This window comes from Anomalospiza imberbis, chromosome 3 (assembly GCF_031753505.1).
Source record: "Anomalospiza imberbis isolate Cuckoo-Finch-1a 21T00152 chromosome 3, ASM3175350v1, whole genome shotgun sequence".
In the NCBI taxonomy this organism is placed as follows: domain Eukaryota; kingdom Metazoa; phylum Chordata; class Aves; order Passeriformes; family Viduidae; genus Anomalospiza; species Anomalospiza imberbis.
Window position 1 is genome coordinate 45,074,638 of NC_089683.1, and position 26,845 is coordinate 45,101,482.

At 44.7% G+C, this 26,845-nt stretch overlaps 1 protein-coding gene and 1 long non-coding RNA gene across 2 annotated transcripts in view; one reads left to right on the plus strand and one right to left on the minus strand.

The window, feature by feature from the left end:
- The window catches only part of SCML4 (Scm polycomb group protein like 4), a 67,658-nt gene that overhangs the window by 10,750 nt on the left and 30,063 nt on the right, over nt 1-26,845 (minus strand). Inside the window, exons 3-6 of the mRNA XM_068184196.1 lie at nt 25,124-25,253; nt 22,392-22,592; nt 19,022-19,216; nt 2,409-2,675 (exon numbers count right to left, since the gene is read on the minus strand). Coding sequence (XP_068040297.1) covers nt 2,409-2,675; nt 19,022-19,216; nt 22,392-22,592; nt 25,124-25,253 — 793 coding nt within the window. The remainder of the gene's footprint in view (nt 1-2,408; nt 2,676-19,021; nt 19,217-22,391; nt 22,593-25,123; nt 25,254-26,845) is intronic.
- Nucleotides 359-23,165, plus strand: LOC137470633 (uncharacterized). Its single transcript, XR_010997168.1, has 3 exons — nt 359-607; nt 2,428-2,663; nt 22,415-23,165. It is a non-coding gene; the product is annotated as an uncharacterized lncRNA (long non-coding RNA).

The following is a 26,845-nucleotide window of genomic DNA, read 5'->3' on the forward strand; positions in this document are numbered from 1 at the left end:
ATCCTTCCATTTTGTAGAGACTGCGGATTTTGTGGGAAGTCACGAAAAGAGAGATGGAGGTTTCTCCTGAAGCTTAGCTTCCTGCTCGGCACTACGTGGACGTTTCACAAAACATTGGCCAAGACTGGGAAACAGTGACATTCAAAGTCTAAAACAAAAAGGGAGAGCAATGCAGCATAAGCTTAAGAAGCTCTGATTTTAAGCTTCAGTCCCTTGAACATAGTTTCTGTCCCCTGATACCAAGGGTACCACACAACACATTCTTATGCACAGAAGTTCTGTGTATTCTGAAAATTCACAAAGTATTCAGTAAGCCACCAAGTGAGCCAGAGGAAAAAAAAAAAATCTGTGGAGGGTTACTGTGCATGAATCTACCACCTCTGGTTGTGGAAGTCTTTGAGCCACAAATTTATGAAGGCAGAGAGGGTAGTGGGGATGCACCACCATCTCTGCATTTACCCCTTTCCTTGGGGCATGCTGCTGTTTCCTGCTGGAGACAAGATGTGTAGCTAGACAGACCTTTGCTCTGAACTGCCCTGGCTCTTCATGTGTGCTACAAAGAGACAATGACTGATCCCAAGAAGAATGATCAAGATTCTTAAGGCAAGTAAGTATCACGATCGTTAAATCTTGGCTCCTCACAGCTGCCAATTATAAAGCTTGGTGAAAGGGTCCCAGTTCTGCTAGGAGGCTCTAAGGAAGTGGTGGGAGAGGGGTAAATGAATCCTCTTCACAGTGAGCCTCTTGTCCTTCCAGTACCTGATTATGCTAGCCTGAGAGGCACTGAACAAGATCTGAAAGAAAATGGCTTTTCATTTCCTTTTCTTTGTAACTAAGGCCACTAGTTCCTAGTAACAAACTTTTACAAGCTGTTTGCAGTGTATGTCTGTACTATCCACTTTGCTTTGAGTAAAGTTGACTCTGTAAGTAAAGAATTGAGATAATTATGAGAGCCAAACACTTATCAGTGGTCTCTATAATAGACTAACACAGAGCTAAACCAGGGAAGCAAGTATGTAAAAATAATAGCAAAGTCAGTTATAGCTTTGGGTGGGTATTGAATATCTAAGAAGGCAAAATTCGATAAACAAATGAATATAGGGATAAATTTTTGTAATACATCTTTTGGAAGAATAATGTTTTAAAATATTAAATAGTGAAAGTTGAGGAGCAAGAAATAATATAGATGTTGGGGAGATGAGGGATGTGAAAGAATTAAGTAAAGATTAAGCAAAGGATACTAGAAAGAGGCTCTGGAATGGCTTCCATGCAAGAATATGCAGAATCAATTGAAGTTTCCAAGGGAAATGCAAGGGCAAAAAGACAGTGTAATGAGATAATGGTAGACAAAGGGGCTAGGGGAACCAGTAATCTTCTGCAAATATATCAAGATTTTTAAAAAATAGTACTAGAGTGGCAATAGATTCCATTAATAAATGAGGAAGGGAAAAAATTAATGACTTTAAAATGGCTGAGACATTCAACTCCTTTGTTAGATCTGTCATCAGAATGAAAAATGCATACCTGAAGTTTGAATAATTAGTAAGGGGTGAAGACACTGTTGGCATCACTACTGATAAAGACCTGTTGACTGAGAATTTGGAAAATGCAAACAAAGTTAACTGAAGTTCAGTGAAATAGCTGATGAACTTGGGTAATTTCTAGAGGAAAAAAATCATGGCCACTAGGAACTGTAGTGGATGAGTAGAGCAACTGCCCCAGCAAATGGTAACTGAACAAAAATACAAATAAAAGGAGAAAGAATCATTGAATTCAGTGGTTCCCATGGCATTTCTTGAATTTGCAGATAAACTTCTTGTGACTTTGCTTTCTGAAGAATAAAAGAGCCTTAAGCAATGAGCTGAATCATTTTTAAAAGCATATGCTTTGTTGAGGAGTGTTTTTCAAGCAAAAGCTAGCTTGGTATATAATTAAAGGGGCAGGATGGGCACAGAGCTAGGAAGCAAAACCTTTGGCTAAAATACTTTGAGGTAGGCACTAATATTTGGGTTTGCTTTGCATCACATCTTGTACACAGCTGGTGTCACACAAGTAACAGGTACCTTCCTGTAGGCAGTATAAGTCTTTGGGAGGAATGCTTTGTATATTAATGTCTATACATCTGAGCTGATAATAACAGGTGTGATTGCCACACAATTATACGTAATACATGTGTTTACATAACAACAGCATTAGAAAACCTTCACCTTTTCACTTAATGGTGAACAGACTGATTTTGTGTTTACGTAGATTATTATTTCCCCTTCTAAATGGAAGTAGGAAAGGTCTGGATGGATTCCATCACAGAACCACCTTACTAATTTTCCTGGGAATTTGGGAATGAGTTAAGACTCCAGCACAGCACCAGCATAGCAGCACACATTACTAAATGGAAGATGTTACATTACCACTTGTGTTTCCTTCAAGATACGCCCCATTCCTTGTTGGGCTGGAGGCCTGATGCCGCAGGCCAGTAGATGAGGACCCCCCTGAAGACATCTGGGCAGGACGATGGCTACAGGAGGAAGAGGAGCCTCCAGCAGGGTGTCCATCTGCAGGACTCTGACGCATGGTGTACATGGAGCCCATGGAGCCCAAGGCAGCATCAGCAGGATCCGCACTGTACTGCTTCCTGTTTGGAGCATCAGCCAGGTAGTCCTCAGGTATAACTGTCTCTGCTCAGGAAGAACCAGACACAAAACAAACATCAGTAAAACAGAAACTTTTTTAATCAACCCTCGAAAAAAAAAATTTTTAGCCAAAATTCCCATTTTTTGTGACAAAGTGTAACTCCATTATCAATTTTCTGTACAGACAGCTGGCCCCAGAAGAGATCTTTGCTGAGAATTAATAAACAATGAAGGGAAACACAACCATTCAAAATCAGTAGAGTCACAAGAGGGAAACCATGGCTTGATATGAGTCATCTGTGTCAGCTTAAAATATTATTTTCTGTAAAATCCTGGGCTACTTAGCCCAGGTCCGATTGGACACATGGTGCTCCTCAAATACGCCAAGACTAGAGGACTGAAAGGAAGGAGGCAGAGGACAATGGGACAGGCAGTTTGTTAGGTTCAAAATGCCTGGCAGCCTGCAAGAAGGAGTGAAGGTAATAAACCAAAGCATTCTGGCTGCAATTACCAAAATTAATCAGAAGCAGACATCCATCAGGCCTGGTATCCTGCAAGGATACAGGCTTGATGACTGATGAGCACACCCAAGGTTTTTCATGGACAGTTATGTGTGAGTCACTTGGGCCTGACTCAGGTTCAAATGTGCCAACATCAGAGACAACTGCAAACCATTGTTATGATGATTCCTGTCCTCTCCATTGAAATTTTCACACTATGTAGGAGCTAAATACCTTGCTTTTCAGATTCCTGGAAATAAACCAAATTTTGCACTTCAAGACCTGTTTTGGAGACTTACACTCCCCTATGCTTGTCTAACACACAGGCATGAGGCAGGTCTAGCTCCAGGTTTTGTAGCATGTAGGCATTTTTTGCCATTTCCCCTCAGACTTAGGCTTAGGTTTGTCACTGACACTTCCATGCCTATGTCACTGTCTTCCTCCTCCAGTTCCTCATATCCATGTCTTTCCTATTTGCCTTTTTTTTTTTGTCTTCACAAAAGATGGCCACAGGTATTCCTCCTCCTTTTTCCCACTACTATTCTCCCTACAAAACCAGCCCTCCTGTCACCCAGCCCCAGTATCACTACTGGGGTACAAGCAGAGCCTTTGGAAACCTCTATGAGATCCCAACCTTCACAGAACCCTGCTGGCAACCTGCACTTTAGAGATTCCCACTCCCACTGCATGTTAACACCTGGCAGGCAGGGACCCCCTAGATTAGAGAAGTGCCTTCCATTGCCTCATGACATTTTTCTGAGCTGTTGAAAAGGCCACTTTCCTCATCATGTGTACTCTCCCTCCAGAGACATCTGAGCAGGATGAAATTTCCCCCATGGTGTCACACATCATCTTCCTGGCCTGAGCAACACTCTCCTCCTGATGTGTTATGCAGCCTTATTGAGTAACAAGAAGAATTTATGCTCTAATTTATGTCATAAGACACAAATTCCATTGCTAAAAGATGTTGAGGCTCTATAAAACAGAGTATTCCTTTTAATTTACATTTTCACTCTTTTCCTTAAAAAAACCCCAAACAACATTCATTACTTGGCAGCTGTGTACAGTAGTTGATGTTAAATGAACATGATTTATCTCGAAAACTCAAATACTCAGATCTCGGGGTCCGGGTGTCAAGGTGACCCCAAGAGTGTAAAAGTCCTTGTTTCCCAGCCCGTGCAGCCAAAGAAGAAGTCTAGATGCATAGGGTCAGCTTCTCAAGGTTGTTTATTTTGTCTTATCTATAACATTCTTTCTCTGACCTGCTGAGCTCTGTCTAGCAAGTCGGCCATGGCATTTTGTCTGCCGTCTCGGGCAGTGTTTACATTTTATACCAAAACCTACGTGTACTATGTTTACAATAATGTGCCAATATCTATCATTTATGTTAGACAGTGTGTCTCTACCTTAAACCAATAGAAAAGTTTCATCATCACACCAAGACATGGAGGACAAGAAGAAGGAGAAGAAGGTCAGGACATACCCAAATCCCTCCATCTTGTCCCCTTGAACCCCATTCTAAAAAGCCCCAAAATTCTACTTTTTCACTTGTGTTAATTCAACTATCACACTACTCAAACCCTTGTGGCTTGTAATTCCTCATACAAAGTTGGCAGCTTTTTCCACAGGCTAAAATCGAAACCACAGGTGTTTTTGACTTTGTGCCAAGGTCTCCGAGCTCCCTGCCAGGGTCTCGAGACAGTCAGGGCAGCCAGAGGGATGTCCTGGACTCCCACACTCAGGAGTTGTGGCATGCCATCATCTTGGCTTGTGCGTCAGGCCACAGCACAGATTTTTGTTACATTGTTCTATTTTATTGCTTCTTTTAAAATTTTGTTCCATTCAGGGCCAAGGCTAGACTCACCATAAGGCAACCATCAAAACTGAAGGAAAGCTGCAAATGTGAAATTTTCTCGCTTTTGGGCATTTGTCTTTGCAACTGCAAGTAACTTTCCTTTAGCAAGGCTTTTTTCCCTTAGATGATTTAGATTCTTACAGCATGCATTCAGGTGTCCTGCTGCTTTCTGCCAGGAATTTCTGAGCTTGATTCTCATACAAATACAGATAGGGTGTAATCCAATTGAATTCAAGGGAGTTCAGATAACGTAACACATAAGAGAAATGGGAATCAGACACTCTGAACCTTTCCCCCTAACCTCCAACAGATGCCAAAATTATATAGCGATTGAGCTAAATACCTTGCTTTTCAAACTCCTCCCAATAAACCAAAGAAAATCCAATCAAGCCTCCTCATTCAAAGGAATTTAATTACTGTGTAGAACACTTGCAATAAAAGCCTCTTATGCATAAAGAAGATGGCTCTTTCTGTAGCATCCTGCCTGCACTGCATGGAATAATTATGCCTCTTGTGAATCATTACCTCTTTATTCCAGGAAAAGAATGCTCTTTTAATATGATTACAATATGAAGAAGACATAGACTATCAAAACAACAAGCAGCACATTAAAAAAGCCCTGCTAAATAAACAGCATATAGCTTTTATTGCCATGGATGTAAATTACTCCAAAATTTTTGAGCAGACACCAGGGATTTTTTGATGAATGTCAGACTGTCTCAACAGTCTGTGTGAAATAAGACATGTACAGATATAATCTCCATGTGGAAGGACACCCATGAATTGTGTACAAGACTACAACAAGGAGCCAATCTCTGTCAGATGTGTTCTTAACTTTGCTTAAGACTCTTTTCTTGATCTAGAGCAATTTAGTCCACATCTCTGCTTTGGGCTCCAAAATGGGAGTAATAATGCCTATGGCCATGGAACAAGCTGGAGCCTCCATTCTATATGTATGAAACATCCCCCAGTGGGAGGCACTCTGGGAATTTGAAAAGTCGTATTAATATCTTCATTGGACCGAGAGGAGCAGGGATCGTCTCAAGTGACCCACTGCCCAAAAACTAAGAAACCCTGTGGAAGCTTTTGTGTTCCTATTTTTCCAGCTCTCTGTTAGATTGCACCACAGAGAAGCTGCATGACTTAAGGTTCCACTGATGAATTAAAAAAAAAAAAAAATGCATAAAAAATATGTATTTTGTAAGCTCCCAGAAGGCTTTGATTATATATATACATTTTGTATAAGTGTATAGCCATCACAGCTTCTAATCCCACTTTGGCCAATTAGGAAAAAACCACCATTTCTGAGACAATATAAGAAAACATAAGCCCCTATTGGGGTTGAAAATGCAACAGTTCATAAATCTGTAGCTTAGCCCTTCTGTTTTCTGACTCACTTTCATATTTTATTTTGTAGGTAGTCAGTTCCATATATTAGTGAGAAACTAATACACAACGCTTTAAAGCAGGATTTATGAGAAGGCTGCTTTGAGCTTTTGCTCTGAACACAGTAGTCTCCACCACAACTGCTCACCACCCTGAGATACTTAAGCCATTTTGGCAGTTTTCCTTTCCATGAATGGTCCACAGGCAGCTGGATTGAAAAGCCCAAGGCTGTTACAGCCAGCACACCTTAAAATGCAACAAAGGAGCGAAAAAAGCATCAGTTGCCTTCCCAATTAAAAAATGTGCATTTCTTCAGCTGAGCTTCTTAAAAGTAACACTCGGTAAGATTCCTACCCAAAATTCTGAAGATGGGTCAGCTTAGAGTTAAAAGAGCCTGAGAATCTGCAGTTAACATCCCACTTCTGCTGCAAACCTCTGGAGTGACCTTGATCAGGTTATCTTTCATCTCTGGACCTCAGTTTTCCATTAGGATGAAGGAAAACACTTGTTTTGTCTCTCACATCTGTAAAATGTTGAGTTCTTTGCCCCAGCAGTACTCATTTGCCACTGCAGAGTGCCACATAGATGCATGCTGCGTGTGTAAATGCAGAACACAAACACTGGGCCTTTGGTAGCACCTGGGAATAGAGACACTCCAGAAAGACAAAAGAATTTACTCTCATTGTACATTAGGAAAGCAAATGAAAATCATTTTCAAGTCAAGCAGGAAATGAAGAATAGTATATACACAGAAAAGATGATCCCTAGCTGACCTTTTCCTGAGCAGATCTAATCTCTTACTTTTTCTTCTACATCTTAAAAAAACCCCAAACTTAGTTTGTTAGAATCTCTCCTACAGGCAAAATCTCCTTGTACACTCCAGAGACACTCTATTCTGCCTTCTCTGCTCCCAGGCCAAACATGTCTTGCACTGCTTTCCTCACCTGCTGCTGCTCCCACATCACTGCTCATGGTATATCTTTCTCTCCCTTTACCTCTCTCAGGCTCCATTCCCTTAAATCTCCCACATGCTTCTACCTTTGTTCTTCCCTGTCACCTCTTCCTACTTCTGCCATTTTGCCACTATCTTGACTTTGTTCTAACACTACTTTCCTGCACCTACGTTTCCTACCCTTTTCCCCTTTTGCCAGTTATTTCCCTGTCTCTCTTTTCTATTTTCCCTCCTCCCACACATATGATTTTCATCAACATTTTCTCCCCAGGCTGCTCCCCTTCCACGCATCTCACATTTTCATTGATCCAGACTTCCCTTTCCTGACACTCCCATGCCTTTTTCTGGGTTCATCCCCAGATTGCTGCTTGGACAGCAGAGCCCAAGGTCAGGGCAGTGAAGTGGGACCAGAGCCCCTTTTCCCAGTCAACAGGCCATATCCTGCACAGCCGTGAAGTGGCTGCATCTGGGTGAAGGCTGCCTGGGGCACTGCTGGAAACTCACACACCTTGCTCTGGGCATGCTGAACACTGATCCCCAAGCCAGGGAGGTCCTCTTTTACATGCCAGTAGCTTCCCAGGACAACTGCCCTTCCTTCTAGGACAATACTTTAATGTCATTTCATAACCTTTTACTTTACCACCTGCAAGGCTCAATCATTTGTATTTGCTTTAATTGAATTCCCCATTAACTTCTTTTCCTCACAGTCAATACAGATTTATTTCTATCTTTCTTTTCTCTGCCCCCACTATTCCTTTTTTTGTGTCATCTCTTATTCCTTATATCATTTAGTGATGGGCTTTGCCCTCTGACCCTTCCCTGTGCCTTTTAAAGTGCTACCATATATTGTCTATAATGGGTTGACCAGATGTGAACTCCATATTTTAAGCAGTATGATATCATAGCTTCCTCAGACCTCTCCTTTCTCCCAGCCAGGAGCAGCCTTTTTTCATCTCCCAGTCATTTTGAGAGGAGCCAGCTACAGTGTCAAAATCCTATCGAGAGGCTCCTTCTTTGTATGGTTTTATCTTTGACTGTATTTTACAGTTCCTGAGCCCGGCTCCTGCTCCCAGCACAAGGATGGCATTTGCCCTATCAGGGAGGTGGGAGGGGTGAGGGAGGAGTGGGGGAGGGGAGGGGACAGTTTTAAGCAGCAGCTTAGAAACCCTGCATCTCAGCCTTCATGAAAGGAAAAATAGAAGTGGGGAAACACAAAAAGCAAATGCTGAAATGCAGAAGGAAATCCTTCAGATGAGTTTAACCATCAGTTCAATTTAGCGAAAGCCAGAGAGGGAGAGAGCAGAAAGGTATAAACAGTATTTAAGATTGTGAAAGATATGCCTTGGCTCTGAACTGCTATCTTCTGTTTTAAATATAAACTCTTGAAAGATTTTAAAAGAATTTTTTTCTGTTCTTTCCAAACAGCATCACACATTTCAGTCCAGTCAGGAATGTACCACAGCCCTTATCTTCCCTGCAGTTTGAGCCTGCATGCATCTATCTAAAGATAAGAGTCTCCTGTGATAGAGTAAGACTTTCCAGCTCTGGCTGCTGTGATTTACTCTGGGATTACAGCACCAGCCTATTCCTTTTAGCTCCATTGCCCATCCAGACATGCAGCACAATGAAAATATGATGTCACCCCTTAGCAGATGTTTCTGTACTGGGTCAGCACCACTCTCTGGTGCATGCATCTGCCCCCTGCATAGCTGGGCAAGGACCAGGCCTTTTCCACACCAACCCGTGGCTGCCAGGGTTTGGCTGGACAAGGAAGACAGTACGGGGAGTGACATCTGGTTTGTGGCAGCAGAGCCCATCTGCTCACTGCCTGCCAAGGCGGAGTGGCATGGAGACATGTCCCCAGGGAGTCACAGCATCCCTGAGGCTGCTGCAGAGAGGCAGCGAGAGAGCAGGTAGCCCAGGGCATCCGCCAGCAGCGGGCCAGGGCTGTCACGCTTGTGGTTTTTAGTCTATGGGAGAACATTTGCATGGGTTATAGGAACACACAGTTGCATCCACAGGGGAAAAAAAGGGGGGCTTAGTAGTCAGTCAGAACAGGAAAATGTAAATATGCGTCATTCACTTGTGAATGCAGATATTATGAACACTGAAACTATGGTCACACTGTGGAGATAAAACCTGAAATTAATTCTCCAGGGTTCAGTCTGAGGCTTTACTGCACCATGTATCATCTAGCTGTGTCCTAGCTGCTAAAAAATATTTTGCAGTAACTGAAATGCTGAGCCCCCTGAGGAGAAGCTGCCAGTCAGTTAACTTCAAGAATCTAAATTTTTTTAGAGAATTTTCCAAAATCCAATGTTGTCCTGATTAGGTCTTCAGCATAAGCAATTTTTTTTTCATTATTTAAACAATTTCCCTTGAGTGTTTGCAGCCCAGACAACAGCCACATTGTGCTTAATGCAGTAGAACTAGGGAATGAGACCAGCTGGGAACAGATCAACATGGTTTTATTGTCCAAACTGAATAAAAAGGTAGAGTAAATTCAAATGCTAGCTGCTGACAAATATATTCAATTTAATAATAAAAGATGCTTGTGTGAATAAATAACCCATTGAGGATTTTTTTCCATTTTCAAAGTGCTTGGGGAGGATTGAGTAAATGTATTGTGTTACAATAGAGAGGTTTTAGTCCTATGTTACAGCACAGGAAAATTGTTTAGGCACACGCAGGAGTGAAGGCAAAGGGATTTCTGTGACACAGGGATCTAGGCTGTAGTAGAAGTCTTCCTTTGGTCTCTTCCACCTGATTTCAGACCTGCTCCTCCTCTCTCTTCCCTTCTCCCTTGCCTTTATGTTATACCAAAGTGTACATCATGAAAAGAAGATTTATCAGGGTTGTATAGTTTTGTGTCTTAGCACAGCAATGGTTCTGCGATGGCAGAGGGAGATGGGAGAGGCTGCAATCGATCTTTTCTGTTTCCAGCTTCTAGCGGTAGCTAGAGGGGTTTTTCTGTCAAGGTAGTTTATAATGCACTCTGTATCCCTATAAATCAGCATTGATAGAAGTCACAAAAAAGCCGTATACAGACTAGACTAGATGAAAATAACTGTGTTATTTGAAAATTTCAAGGTATTATATACTGGGATTCTCTGCAAATACTTAGTGCATTTCTGTTTTGTTACCACCGTGATTAATGTCCCTTAATCATATTGCTTAGTACTGGCTTAAAATATTTAGCAGTAATTGTTTTATTGTTTGAAAAACAAATAATTTGAGATACAAGAAGTGAGATGTCTACAGCAAAATGCAGTGACTGCAAAATAAGCTGTTTGCTCATTAATAATTATAATAATCTCATCCAGAAATTAGACAGAATAGTACATATAAAGCATGAGCCTGTGCAAGTGTTTGTATGCAGGTATAAGATCTTTTATGAAGTCTTTGCTTCATTTCTCCCTGCCCAGTGCTGCTGCTCTGCTGAACTTTCTGATATTTCTTCTGCCATATACAACATATATGAGCCCTGAAGTCTTAGTTCCCCTTCAGAAAACCTTTCTTTTCCTGTCTTCTCTGCTTCTGCTTCTGCCATCTCTGGCTGACCTCAATCCCGGCAGCTAGGAGCTCACCAATTCCCCTTTGTTGAGCCTTTTTATCCCCTCCTCTTTCCATGATCCTACAGAGCAGTTTCCCCCCACATTACTGTGCTGCACAGTGCCATGCTGCTGGGGAGCTGGGTTTACCCTGGGACCCCATCCTAGGACTCATCCCCAGCCTCACTGCATTTTCCTTAAATCTGGCTTCTCTGATGAAGACCATCAAGCCACTGCCACCTTTTTGTTTAAGTCATTTCTGTAGCCTTTTCTCTTCCATGAAGAAACTCACCATAAAGTACATGATTCCCTTCCCCAAGCCACCAGTTGCAGCTTATTTTCAGTCAGAGCATGTACTTCTCTTGCCCAGCTGCTGGTGGTGCAACTCCTTGCCTTGCACCCTTACCTTGCTCACTGCTGTCCATGGCCAGCACAAAGACCAAACTACATGTCACTGCCACAAATTTGCTTCTGGTACTCTCTTAATTGCTTTAATCCCCTGCTTTGCACTCATTTTGCCAACAGATTAATGTTCTTTAAGCAGATGTTGCATATTACTACTTTCCAAAAGGCATTTTGATGTTCTCTGTATAATTACTGCAAACAAATAAATCCTAAGGAGCTGGGGAGTGCTGTTGATTAAACAGTGGCCAAGACTTTGAAAGGAAAAACAGTGGATGTTTCATTTCCATGGAAATGCCACTGTGCATGGGTTTCCATTTGTTTTGTAGTGAACTGGGAAAGGATAGAAAGAAACAGAAGGTAGATAAAGACAGATAAGGGAGAGGTGACAATAAAAGGCTAAAAAAGAGAGCAACATGAGAAATGTGAAAAACTGAGCTGAAAAACTGAAGAACACATAAGCAAAAATCAGTAATGTCCTGTGAAGAAAATTCTGAATCTTGTTTGAAACCTGTCATATTGAAACAGCCTAAATACCTGTCATGGTTTGACACTGGCGCGATGCCAGCGCCCCCATGAGAATATACTTTTTAAAATAATTGCTGTGAGATGTGATCAGGAACAGAGCAGAGCAGGCCCAAACTTAGTAACTAAGGAAAGAACTTTATTAAACTACTTCTACTAGGAAAACTACAAACACTAAATCTTGGATGAAGACTTTCTAAAACACCCCTCCTCCTCCCACCTAATTCCTAAACAAACTTAACAGTGAGACACCACCCAGGATCTTGATCAAGTTGCCACCCTTCAGATATTCGAATACTCAGTCTTTCAAGGGAGACAGAAGTCTCTCCTGTGCCACAGACCCCCCCCCCAGGAAACACAATTGCCACCCTTATGTTTCCATGTCACACATGGCAATCGCCCGAAGAAAATTTGCCATGGTGACACTCTCCTTCCATGTCACAGTGCTCTCACCACCGTGCATGGACAGACTGCTCATAGGGCTCCTTTAAGGATGCTTTGCCGTGGACCAAAAGAGACAACAGTTCAGTTTCTCATTGCGGGACTACAGTCCCCCCCATTTTCCCCTGGGGCTGAGGGTCCAAGAATAGAGGTCTTCTGCTCCTCTTCTTCTTCCTTGAAGATAGAGGGCTTCTCCACACTTTCCCTCTACTCCTCTGCTGGTAATCACTGAAACAGGTCTCCTGGCACACCAACGCACCACCCTAAGTGCAGCTTCTGTTAGGAGAATTTGGTTCAGTCTATGGCTAACAAGAGAAGTCCAGCCACAAGCCACTCCATCATCTCCTTCCAACTCGAGAATTTCTTCTTCCATCATCTCGGATCCCAGACTGTCTCTCTTCTACTTCAAATCAAGGAGGAGTAATATTTTACAAAGCCTTCGTTTCTCAGGAAAGGGTTAAAAGCTCAGACTCCCTGGACGGCTGATATCTCTGCCCAGCAGCCGATACTCAAGGCCAAGGCTGGGCGCCTTCCTCCCCCCCCTTTCTCCTCCGCGCCGGCAAAGTTACAGGTGCCGTCCGGACTCTCTATCTCTTCTCTCTGGGGGGGGGGGGGGAATGACAAAGGCATCTCCGCTTCTCTCTACCCTTCCGTCCACAGGAGCTGGCTCGGTTCCAGTCCTTCTACCCCTCGGCTCACCTCGACCAGGCCGCATGGCTTCCCCTCCCCCACCCAGCCCCATGGCTGGGCAGGGGAGGTCTGCACAGCACCTTGACCGGAACCAAAGAGAGCGAGCTCTTGGGAGTTCTTGCTTTTAACCCCCTGTGTTCTCAGAGGCGTATCCCTATCTTCAGTGGTCATTTCAGGTGCCAATATCCAAACTTGACCACTGATTGGTTTGACCCAACTTCCTGAAGAAAAAAAAAAAATCACTTCCATGTCAAACCACGACAATACCAGATTCCCTTTCCCCACTCTCAGCTGTCTCTGCTTCCTGCCATGGAGGTGCAAGCCCAGGCATTGCCATAGGCACCACATACCAGGCAGCCCCAGAAGCAAGGGCTTTCTCATCCAGATTCACAAGCAGAAGTTCCCCTTTCTTCCAAAACCTTTCTTGTTTCACTTAATAAGTGCTGGGTCTTGAGGTTCACCCTTTTTCACACTCACATCTTTGAAAAACCAGGTGAGTCATATTGATTTATGCTTGCAGCACTTGCATAGGTTTCCCATCACCAGTTCTGGCTTGTGGCCTGCTCATCTGACTGCTTGAAATACTGGTATATTGGATCACAGGTATTTGGATCAATATTTCAAAAGTTTAGTTGAAAATTCCTGTTTCAACTTTAATTTAAGCTATTTAAAATAAAAGCCTGGACTACTTCAGATATCTCTTAAAGGAATCATATAGCTCTGGGGAAAGGTCTTAACCAGCTAAAACAAAGTTAAAGCTAAACCTGGAGGTAAAACAGAGTAACAATCACATAATTTACCTGACTAGGGCTCTGAAAGTGTCCGTGCTTCCTCCACATGGCTGCTTGTAAAGCTTGAATTAAATGCATATACCCAGGGGTATTTTTTCTGTACTGGATATGATCTCATCCATCATGCTTCATGCATTTATGCCCATCATTTAATCCACTTTCCTTATGCATACCCTTTGATATGGAGAAATAAAGCATCCTTAAATTCTTCATAGCTTGGCTCTCTTTTCTAACCTCCATGGCTGCAGCCCAGGCAATATCCAGCACTGTCGGTGTCTGTGCCACAGCACTGAGCACATCTTGGCCTGAAGGACAAAAAGGCTTTTGGGCTTTTCCTTCCTCACTGCTGAGAGCAGAGTGCCTACCCAACCAGGGGTAGCTTTTCAAAAGGGATGAACTCCCTTGCAGCCCCTCAAGTCAGTGAAGGGAAAACAGCCCAGCAGAATGTGGGAAGGAGGATCTCCCTGGGGCTGGCTGCTGAAGAGATGTCTGCTTACAGCTTCATTGCTTAGCATCCACAGAGATACAATTTCATAAACTTAAAGGAAAAGAGAGTCTTCATTTGTGAGTTAGCAAACCATAATCTCACAACTTAAAGGTCAGAAAGTTCAATTTATTCAATTCTGCCAATTCTATAGAGTCCAGGCAAAATACATCACAGCTGAATTTTCTTTCTTCCATCCATCTCTTATTTTTCTTCCTGCCAGGATTTGCTCCTTAGTGTACATTAAATAGTTTCTTCCAATCTAGCCTGAAAGGGTGTGAATGCTAAAGCCTCTGCTACCACCCTCATGAAACCCCTCCACAGGAGCACTGGCTGACTCTCTTTTCTTTCAACCCCCTGCCTTTACTTCCTATCCTTTGGAGCATCCTAAACTGTCCCCGTCCCTGCTCTGGGCTGCAACATGCAGCTCCAGCTCCAGTTGCCTCTCCTTCAGCTCTGCCACAGAGTTACCACCCTGGACACCTCATTTCAGGAAGCCAGTCCTTGGGATGGTGCTCCAGCTGCAAACAGGACCTCAGCACCAGGGGGAAGGGAAGGGAAGGGAAGGGAAGGGAAGGGAAGGGAAGGGAAGGGAAGGGAAGGGAAGGGAAGGGAAGGGAAGGGAAGGGAAGGGAAGGGAAGGGAAGGGAAGGGAAGGGAAGGGAAGGGAAGGGAAGGGAAGGGAAGGGAAGGGAAGGGAAGGGAAGGGAAGGGAAGGGAAGGGAAGGGAAGGGAAGGGAAGGGAAGGGAAGGGAAGGGAAGGGAAGGGAAGGGAAGGGAAGGGAAGGGAAGGGAAGGGAAGGGAAGGGAAGGGAAGGGAGGCTATCCCAGCCTTTCTCAACTGTACTGCAGGCTATGCCATCAATCCAAAAGCCCCAAAGACCATATAAACTTTTTATATTATACTTTGTTGTGGCTAGATGTCTCTGCTCCCTCTTTAAGAGTGACCTTAATGTTTTATTTATTGTTTAAAGGATAATGATCATGGTAGAGGAATATATGAGGCAATAAATGGCCTTTGCAGGTAATTAAATGCTGAGGAGTGCTGAAGCTATTGATAGCCATAAAAGCCATTTATTCTGAGTGTGCTGAGAAGCCAAGAGCACTGTTCCTCATAGCATGCAACAAGACAAGATTAAACAAGCCATGGTACTAGAAAGGGGAGAGACAACATTTTTCTTACCCTCTCAGGGCTTGAAACTTCTGAGCTGCTGTTTATTTGGTGCTTGCAACAGAAAATATTGCTTGTAATAATATGTGGTTTTCTATGATATTATTCCTTTTTTTCCTAGCTGTTTTAGAAAGGCTTTGCACATGTTGGCAAGAATTATTGCCCTCCTTTGACACATACTCAAATAAAGGCACAGCAGGGAAGAGTGGCTTGCCTACATAGTCAATGGGAAAATCTTTTATAAAAATACAGTTCCCAGGCCAGTGTCTTGCCTACTTAGTCACACTCCTATTGTGCACTGCTATTGTGCTTGTCATACCAGCTTTTGTGGATAGGAAGAGCCCACCTTCCTACAGACAGAGGCACTAGCATCCTGCTGGGCTTCTGCTCCATATAGATCCCTACTTCCAGCCAGTGCCACAAGAAGAGAAGCTGCTCTCCTGCAGGTAGTGGTAGGGAACTCCATATGGTTCCAAATTTGACTTGGCCATGGGGAGAACAGCAAGGCTAGGGACCCTATTCACAGACCTTCCCTTCTTCCCCTGTGATAAAAATAATACAGGGTGGCCACTGAGGTTCTTGCATAAAGTTTTGCTGCAGCCACATGCAGCCAAGCTCTATGTGGAGACATCAACTGTCTAACAGAACAAAATAGCCAAAACCCAAGCTTTGGGACAGAAGGAGCAAGGAAAGGATTGACTAAAAAGGAAAGTGGATGTTTATCAAACTTAATGCTTCCCACATCAGAGAAACTTCTTCAATTTCTGTGCCTACCATCAGGTTAGCCAGAGGTTTTTTAGCAAACGTGGTTTCCTCAGAAGAATAATCTAATATCTCATAGGTGCATGTCAACAGTATGTAGATGTCCTAGAAATGTACCTTTCACATGCCCCCATCCAAGCCTCCATTAGCTGAGCATGAGACAAATGAAATCTGAACACAGAATGGAGGCACTTTACAGGATCTCTGTTGGTTTCCCATCATTTAGCCCCTGCCTCACTTCACAGGGTTTTCTGCACAGGTCACCCAGGTCTTGCCATCATTTTATCTCAAACTGCTCTGCCGGCCCCATGGAAAATTTTGGAGTGCAGGTCCAGAGGTGCTTTGAACCCAGGTGCTGTCGTGGCAGGTAACATCTCAGGATTTGCTGTAATGCAGACCAGAAGCTGGGCATTTCCCAGAAGGCCTGGGAGTCATCCCACAACTGCTCCCCAGAAATCAGTCTCAGGAGCCAGAAAGTCCCTTCACAGCTGAGAAAGAGCCCTGGGGAATATCCCATGTGAGGCATGAGACAGGTGAGGGGCCTTGGCAAGGCAGGCAGAGCGTGGGGCTCAGGTGCAAGGAGGGTAATGCACAGCCAACAAGGCTCATTGCAGAGGCCAGCTCTAGGCACAGCTTGATGAGTGTGCACTTCCTAGGCATGTAAAACATAGTTGTAAGTGATATATGCATATGTCAACAAATCCCACCTGGCCTGTACACAGCCATTAGCATCTGGCAGCTTGCTGTGAGCACAGGTGAGTTATGGTTTAGGGGCATGTGCTTTGGGGCAAGGTTAAAAGGTGACTCCTGTGTGGGGTAAGTGGATTAATGTGACTGGACACGATGCCGGCTTCTCCTCTCCCTTCTGACAGTGTAAATCAAGAGTAACTGCACCAAAGTCAATACATGGATTAGATTCACTGGTGCAAAGGGGCTGAAAAGCACATGATTTTAAAAGAAAGGACATCTCGATTACAAGATGGGGAACAGAAACAATGAAAAATGTGGCTGCTTTGCGTGGCTTCCTGTGGTGCTTTTTTATGGCCCTGCTCCTTCCATGCGAGCTTTATCCCAACAGGTGCCCTCACAGACCCATCCGCAGCAGAGCTCCTACAGCCCTCCTTGTCACTGCACTGTGGGGAAACCCTGTCTGTGCTCTGTGCAGCAGAGGAACCCCCATGCTGACCTTGCTGCAGAGAAATGCGGGCTCCTGGGGGGATGGAAGGAGATTTAGGCAATGCAGCATTAAAAATACACTCAGTGCCTCAATCCAACCTAGCCTTGAATACTTCCAGGGATGGAGCACCCACAGCTTCTCCGGGCAACCTCTTTCAGTCCCTCACCAATCTCACAGTAAAGAATTTCTTCCTCATGGCTAATCTAAACCTACCCAGGCTGCCCAGCCCATGCTGCTTCTGGGGGACTGTTGATTGCACGCACACACACCACCCACAGTGGAAGACCCAGGAAAGAAGCCTTGCCTACACCCACATCTCTTGTCTAGTCTGAGGGAAAATTAATGTTTTGCCCATCCTTAGTGTGTCTGGGGAGATCCAGTGAGGATGGTGTCAGGGACGTCTGAGTTGGAAATTTGTGGGGATGGAGATGCTCAGAGTGTAACAGCAACTGTAAAAACTCTGGTTGTGGAATTGCCTTCTCTCACACGCAGCCCTGCCGTGAGAAAGCAAATGCAAATATACATGCAAATTAAAATGCAAATGCAAACGCAAATGCCAGGCCTCCTGGGCTACACTTGCTCACTGCTACAGAAATCCTTTGACCTCTCAGAAACATTCAGCTTGCTGAGAATGTCCTAGTGGAGAGGAAAGAAAAATACTGCTTTTCGGTCTGGGCTCCTACCTTTCTTCCCCTATGTGTTAGAGTGGCAGTTGGATTTCTTTGTACAAAGAGATGATTTTCACACCGTGTGCACAGCCCTCTCCCAGCTTTGGTGAGCAAAGCACACACTGAGGGTATTCTTGGTGAACAAGTGATTCAAAAATCATGATTGTGGACACTAAAACATCTTTCTCTCATCTGCCAGCATGTATCTGCCATTAAATTGAATGCATGAGAGACAGTGTCCTCCCCAAACACCCACAGTGTTGTTAATAAAAGAAAAGGAAAAAATAATTTAAGTCAGGAGAAAGACTGCAGGTGAAATGAAGGCTCATGCCCATAATTTACATCTTTCTTTTTTTCTAAATTAGCTTTTCAATGCCATAGTAAAGCCCCAGGGCAGCTTTCCAGCCTCTGCTTGCGGATGGGGCCGCAGGCATGTCCCAGCTCCATGGGGGCTGTGTGGGGCCAGCACCCTGTCCCAGAATACAAACGAGAAGGAAGCTCAGAACTGCCATCCATCTGGGAGCTCAGTGCTGCCCAGGGCAGGTGCCCCTCAGGACCACCACCATTCTTGGATGCATCTGCCTCATGCCACAGCTCCTTCAGGCTTTGCCACACATGGTCAAGCACTAAGACAGGGACCTTGATGGTCCTGGAGGGTTTTAAGGTAGGAGAAACATCACTGCAAGTAGCAAAGCAAACCACTTAGCAGTCACAGCTCATAAAATACTCACGGGTGGAGGTGACAGATTGGGATCCAGGCTGTCTGAGCTACAGCTAATAATAAGTACCTTAGGCTTGTGCTACCATAACATGCTGGCCCAAAATTTCTCTGCTGGTGCACCTCAACATGGTGGTTCTCACCCAAACACCTCCTCTATAGCCACTGGGAAAATACCACAGGTAAGCTCACTGCCTCCCTCTGGAAGGGTCCCACAGGGGCTTGCAGTTCCCTATCATACACAGCACAGCACCAAAAGGAGACAGGTATTTCTTCAGCTCGATTACATCTTGAGCCCAGGGTGATCAAGCAGCCTACCTGCCTCCATCTGCCTGTTTTCATACCCCTCCGGGCTTTCCGGCACGGCACTGTGCTGCTGGAAAGGCTGGTTGCTGAAGAGATTGTCACACAGGAGACTGCGACAGAGCTTCTTCAGGAAGCGCAGGACGTACCCGATGCTGTTCACTACCAGCAGGCTCTGGAGATGCTGCTTCCCCTCAAAAGAAGCTGAAACTGGAAAGCAAAACAGGAGCAATTCAATACGTGTGGATGCATGGCAGAAGGGAGAATGAGAGCAGGGGAAATAATTTTAATCAAGTATTTGCATGTCTTAAAATATTTTGCAAAATTACCCTGCCTGAGGCACAGAACAAACTGGAGGAGCTTAAGGAGCTGAGTTTGTGTGATCCAGATCACCTTCCCCCTGGAGAGCTGAAAGATGCTGACTGGCATGGCCAGCAGTGCAAGATTTTCTAATATATGCATCTACCTGAAAATTGTGTTATGTGATTAGAAGGAGGCAATCATGATACCCTGGTCTAAGGAAGGGGAAAGAAAGTGATGTGCAGTGATCACCAGTAGTGATGGGTAGGCTGACTTCAGCAGTACCCAAGGTTTTAAAAGATAATGGGGACATAAGAATTAAAGGCATGGTTGTGAATGAATGAAAGGTACCGGGATTGTACCGAAGAGAGAGGTAACAGCTTCATCGTTGATCTTTATTTACTGAGTTAACTGCACTTATAGGCAAGGGAATGTTGTAGTCCATCCAGAATTCAGTAAAGTATGAGAAATCTTCCATTAAATTGGAAATGATTGCATACGAGAGGTGGGTCAAGAAATAGCAACAGGGTCTGCTGGCAGGAGACCCCAAGTCCCAGAGAGAAACCAGCAGCAGTCTGTGCCGGCACAAAGAGATTTTGTGGATGCTGTAATCTGGCAGACATCATCAATGGAGAAAAGGCGTGGGAGATTGCACAGAAAGGGTTGACTGATATTGACTTTCATGATAGTAAAAATGAGTAAAAAAAATCTGGAAAATAAACATATAAAATGTTTAGAAATCCATAACTCTTTGAAGAGGCTCAAAACAACCTGGTGGGACAAGAAATGATAATGCAAGCTTACCAGATGCCAATAAAACAGCAAGGTGACAGTAATGAAAAACTCAGATATATTTCCAGAAGGTGTGGAACAAAGCACTTCCAGGAGAGAAAATGGAGTATTAAAGCTGCTATACAAAGTTCTGGAGGAACCTGATGTGGATTTATAGGCATCATTCTGGTCATACAGGCTGAAGAAGGGTGAATCCACACTTGCAGAAGTGCACAGACAGACTGTGTTGATGTCTGGGGAAGAGAAATTTTCCCTGTGGCACTGCAGGCACCGCCATCCTGCTATGCGGGACTGTGGCAAGACACTTGCACTCCTTTCACTGATGCAGTGATCTTCTTAACCTGAAAAGAACTGTGTATTTCAGCCTAGCAGGATGAGGGTAGCTCTCTTAGAAATACATCTAAAGGTAAGAACAGGGCAATTAAAATTCCTGCGTAAACTTGTCAGGGGCCATACTTAGCCAGGAATCAAAAAAAGGGCATTAGATCCCAACCATGGAGGGGTGGAGGGGTCAAAACAGACCCACCAAGATCAGTTGTAGCAAGGCACATTCAATTTCAACAGGTTTGTAGGGAGGACAGCATGGTATGGCTGCCTGAACTCTTCCACCTGGAAGGTTCTTTCCCAATCCTACTGTCTCCCATCACTACTAACAAGAAAAAATTGCAACATTAGACTTATAATTTTGGGGATAACTTCAGAGATTTCCTGTTGGCCTGAGCTGCTGTGAGGGATCATGCTCCACAGCTGGTTGAGCATCTGTGAGCCAAGCCATGGGAAGATTGGAAATCCCCTGACAAAACTCATCTGCACTGCTGGGAGTGAGATGCAATTGCAGAGCCACGCCATGACTAGGAGGCCATTCACCCCTCTTTGATGAATAGAAGAACCATGAAATTGGGAGAAATGTTGACCAGGTGCTTTGTGTTCAGGTGAAGCTGAAGCTGAGCCAGCTCAGAGGAGCTAAGACCAAGGATTTTGGCAGGCTTGGTGCATAATATGACTCTCCTGATTGTAATGAAAATCATATATGCAGCACAGAACTAGGCAAAAATGAAACTTTGCACTAAATTGATTCAGTTTTGTGTTTCTGTTAACAAGTCTGGATCATTCTCAGAGTATTTTTGGTGTCCCTTAGGGAAGGCGCACCTGTGATTACAGAGAACTTGAGGAGAGGGAAGAAGCAAGATTTATATGCTGCACAGAGGGCCAGAGCTTGGGCTCCCACACAAGAAGGTCCCAGTGGCACAGCTGAGCATCTGCAGTCCCTACAAAACTGATTGGACTTGCAATCCTTGGCTTTGTGTTCGTGCCTGACTCATCTGCAGCAGCTCATTGGAGAGTGCTGTTCCCATGTTCCCATCATTGTTTCATTCCCACTGCATCCCCATATGCCAAAAAAATGTTGTGACACAAAACTCTTGCTGTGATAGAAGAAAACATCATGTTCACACTGAGAACCAGGCCAGGGGATTTGTTGTGGGACATGGGAGGTTCATCAGGACACAGCAAGAAGTGCCACTGCGGGAAGACAAGGAGCTGCTGGGAAGTTCCCCTTGGTCTTTGATTCTTTCTGATGTATTTGTGTAGACTGTGTGCAGTCCTGCTGCATGGGGAATTGCTGTGGGACTTTTGCAATTCCTGCAGCGGAGAGCAGGTTTGACTCATGAACTGCAGGCAGGGGACACACCAACAGCTAAACTCCATAAAAGTTGTCCTTTCGTGAAACACAGAATCATAGAGTTGTAGAAAGATTTTGGCTGGAAGGGACCTTTACACGTGACTTAGTCCAACCCTCCTGCAATGACCAGGGACATCTTCAGCTAGCTCAGATTGCTCCAAAACCTGTCCAACCTGACCTTGAATATATCTGAGTTTGGGGTATCCACCATTTCTCTGGGCAACCTGTTCTCATCACATGAGGCATGCATGTGTACTTGTGGTGATAATGTGAGTCATGGGCAGCTGGCATTGCTGCCCATGCTTGAACAGCTGCATGAAAACAGCTGTCAGCCCTGGCCTCAGCACTGTTCCAAAGAGTGGCAAGAGGCGGACTCTAGAGTGCTTGTTCCTCACCTGAATCACCACTGCAATGCCCCTTTACCAGCATTCTTTCATGTGACACCGAGGTGATTCCTGCAGCAGCTCATTTTGCAAAGGCGTAAGTGATATTCAAAGCTGGCTGCCATCCCACTGATGGGAACGGGACATCCAGGGCAGTCAGGATTAGGGAACATGTTAAGACTTCAAGCACTTCCCTAGTGGCCACAAACCCCTTACAAGAATGCTTTACCTGACACCATCTCGCCTCCGTAGCCCTGCCTGATGAGGGAGAAGACCACCTTTTGCTGGAGTGCACAGTCGATGCAGGCTTGCACTGCTTGCTGCAGGGCCACTGACGGCCGCTCCGGGCCAAAGTGCTCTGGCAGCTGCTGCACCTTTTTTCTGTCAAGGTACGGCCCCAGGTTCGCTTGTTTGTTGACATAAATGCAGACTGTAGACATAAAATCCCAACAAGCTTATTACAAAACAGGCCTGGGAGCATCCTAGGAAACGCTAACATTCTACATTCCTGTTCATTTCCCAAGTTCTTCCTTCACTGGTGAATTGTTGCCGTTTGTGATGGCAGAGCCAGTCTTCCTTGTGCTAATGACCCATTGCCAGAGCAAAGCAAGCCAAGCTTGGGTCTAGCTCAGTGTCACAGGCTAGGATAAGCTACACACATGTAAAAAAGCTCCTATATGTTCCTAGGGTCTTCTGTCTTAAGTCTACCTTATCCATGCAACTTGTGACCAGAAAAATGTTCTGGGAGTGCAGAACAGTGACTAGCAGTGGTGACTTCACAGCAAGGGGGGAATGCCAGCATGAGGTGTGTTTTCAGATTGTTTTTTTCCCTCTGTTTTTAGCCTGGTTCATTGAGAGCTGCTGTGAGAAGCACAGCTCTGAGATGACTTTCGGAAAGCCTTTGGATCCTTGCTTCTTCTAACTCAGCTGTAATTTCTGGAGGGTTATGCTGCACAGTGTCATGGCAGAAATCCGGTCTTTGGGAGCTTCCTAACCCTCCATGTCCAACCTAACATTCTAAAAACTGCATCGAGTTGAGGGAAACTTTTACATGGTGTGCAGTGCTATATTTTGGGACTGCAACAATATGACTGTGCTGCACAGGGGTCTGTGAGGGAGTCTGCCCCAGCCTCTCCACAGCCAAGCCCTCCATGCCTCCTCTCATAAGTTGCAAAGGCAGTTTTGCTACATGCCATCAGGCCTGCCAGCAATAGCCCAAAAAATGAGTGTTCTCCTCTCTACCATGAACTTATTTTAAGCTTGGTTGAGGCTAACTGCATCTCGGGGGAAGCAGGGATAGTGCTGCGTAACTAAGGGCGACTAAGACACAGCCTAAAGTCAGGCTAAAGTGAGACATATTATAATAGCTAGCTGAGTGTGCTCGAGCTGTCATCTCTCAAACAATATAACATTATCTTCTGACAGAAATCAGATATGTGACAAAAAAAACCCATCAAGCAGAGTGGAGGACATGATGACAGCTGTGTAAAGTTGGAAATAATTTACAGTTTGCATCACCATAATGAAAATCTAGTGCAACTGTCACAGTGCACTCTGCTCCCCCACCTTGCAGGGACCAGCAGAAAGGGCTCAAGCAGTACATCCAGGGTAAACAGGAGGATAATAGCAATCATACTTATCATTACACCCCTTCACACCTTCCAAGTGCCAAACAAACAAAGGAATTGTGCTCTGAAAATACAGCAGCAGTATGCAGGAATTGCAGGGGGATGTCAGAGTGCAGCTTTCGCAGAGTGCAACACCTTTACAAATCTGCAGAATGTGGTTTCTGCGTGACAATCCACTGGTTTTGTTGGGGCTCAGCTGTGGGAGGGACTCTGCAGCTTGCAGGCAATGTGCTGAGTCCCCCACTGCAGAGCCAGGGTCCCTACAGTTCTTCTGAAGCAGAGAGGGAGGTAAAAGCTGTCTTGAGCTTCCCTTCACCTCCTGCCAGCCCCGCTCTGGTGGGAACCTGCATGCACTGTTGGGAGGGTGCTGGGAGGAAAGGTGCCAGTGGCACAAGGATGGGCAGACAGAGCTGTGGGGCACTGCCTGAAATTACCCATTCAGCCCCTGCCTTTGCAGCCACCCTGGTGATCTGGCAGGGCTGGTGGACTGTGCCTCCCTGTCCCACTCCAAAAGCAGCCCTGGGCACAACCTCTCAGGGCACTTCCATCCACTCAGCTGGTGTTTGCCAAGTGCTTTGCAGACTTTGTGTGTGAAGGGATAAACAAGAATAAAATATATTATTGTCATTGTTGCTGGGTTTAGTATCATTCTGCCACCAGAGCAGATGGAAAACTTCTCCTCTGTGCATCCCAGCTAAGAAATAATGGGTTTGTGTGTTGTGTTTAGATTCTAATGTTATCTAATCCATTTCTCTGCTGAAATCTCAGAGTAAATCAGCTGTCTTGTTGATTTTCTCCTCATTTACATCAGTCTAAAAGCCTTGACCTATGCTACTTCTGGTAATATAAACAAAAAGAAGGAGTAAGGTTGCGTTTTCTGACTACATTTGGAAATGACCATGCCTGCTTCTGTGATAAGGCATTGGGGGTTTTGTGCTGATAGCCCTGCCTACAGTCAGACCATGGCTCCTCCATTCTTCTCCCCAGAGCTGTAACAGATGCTTCATGTTCACACAGGGATTTAGGTTGGTCATTGCAAAATATTAGCTGGGGTGAAAATGTTAGGTATAAAATGGAGCATTCATGGGGTTTTGATGTTCACATTTCAATAGCAATGGGACTGACATCTCCACTAAACTCAACACACGGCAGTCAAAATACAATCTTGCAGGATAATTCTGCTCCTTGTCACTGATCGCTAGACTAATCTGCAAACACCCCATTTCCATGAACTCCCCTTGTTCTGGAAAGCCCAGCATCTGGCTGTGACATCTGGCTGTCAGCTCAAGGCTCCTGCTCACCCCTTGGTCAAGGAGCACTTGAGGCTGAGTACCTGTGAGAGCCTGTGGGGTGTCCGAGTTGGGTACCGTAGCTGCATCCTGGGGGATTGAGCTAATATCCGGCTCTGGCGTGCTTCTCGGCGGAGAGATTGCTAAAGGAGTCATCAGGACACGAGATTTCAGCTGCAAAAAATAATGAAAGTATACACAAGATATTCCAATTTTATTCTATGTATGTCACGCCCCATGAACTCCCCCTCATTAGCAATCTGCTATTGCATCACTTTCTCCAGGCCAGAAGATTCATCCTGATCCCACGAGGATACTGGAGCCTGAAGCCTGACTGATTTGCTGCAGACAGCAACGCCTTAAGCTACAGGATGCAAATATTATGCCACCCACTGGGTAGTTATTTACACCTGAGCAAATTGAGCCTAACACTCCAACAAATCAGTGAAATGGCATTTTACGACCCATTTCATGTGGGTGTAAACAGTGCTTCACAACTCAGAAACATGGGGTCTTTAACTGCATCATAATTTAGGGCCAAATTCTGCTCTTGGTTGCAGGGCTGTAAATCTTGTATAAATCCAGTGGCACCAAGAGGCTACTCTGGGCTGACACCCATGTAAATAAGCTCACACTGTGGTCCAGACTGTATTATTACCAGCTAGTAAATACAAACTGCTGCACTGTTGCACCCAGTGATCTTTGCAACCTGCAGCCCAGCTTGGAGAAGAGAAGCATGATGTGAATTTACAGTGCAATATCACTATGTCTTTATGCTGCCGGTACCTGGCAACATCTCACCAGTCAAATGATGATCAGGTCCTCATATTTAAAAAAGACTGATGTGATGGATGTGACCTGAAGGTACCATTCTTGCTTTTCTTTTTGCTAAGAAGAGAAGTAGGGGGAAAGCAGAAAGCCAAGCACACAGCTTGCTGGTTTATATATTTACATATCCTACACCAAAATGCTCTTCTGACAGGTATTTATTTCCTTTTGTTGTTTTTCAGTAGACATTGTACAAAGTATATTTTAGGTAGAAATGAAGTCAGACAACTGCTTACAAACCAAACCTTGAGCAATCCCTGATGGAGAGTAGGAAGTTGTTTTGGGTGAAGATTTTTGTTGTCCATGACTATGAATTACAAATGTCTAAAATAATTATCACTGTTTCAGCATAATGGTAGAACTAGAAAGCTGGGGAAAGGAGAGGGAAGTATGTAGGACTTAGGGACATCTAAGTGACTTTTTACCTCCCCTGGAGCAGTGAGTTTTTACCTCCCCCTTTTGTTTTCAGTCTGAAAGAGGGAAAAAATTCAAAAAGTGCATCTGAGACAAGCTGTGGATTTGACCTCCTGCCGTATAGCAGTTGTAGAGTATGAGGGACCCTGAGCTGGCCCCTGGTTAGTGCCATTTCTCACTTGCCTTTGTTGTCCTGTTTTTGTAGAGTTGTATTGCCTTCAGATTGGGATCAAGAATGACCAGCAACAAAGTGTTGTCAGTTTGTTTTCACAGAATCACTGACTATGCTGAGCTGGAAAGGACCCACAAGGATCATCAAGGCCCTGCACAGGACCATCCCCAAGAGTCACACCATGTGCCTGAGATCAATGTCCAAATCTTTTTGAATTCCGTCAGGCTTGGTGCTGTGACAACTTGCCTGGGGAGCCTGTTCCAGTGCCCAGCCACCCTCTGGGTGAAGAACATTTTCCTAATATCCGACCTAACTCTTCTCTGACACAGCTTCAGGCTATTCCCTCAGGTCC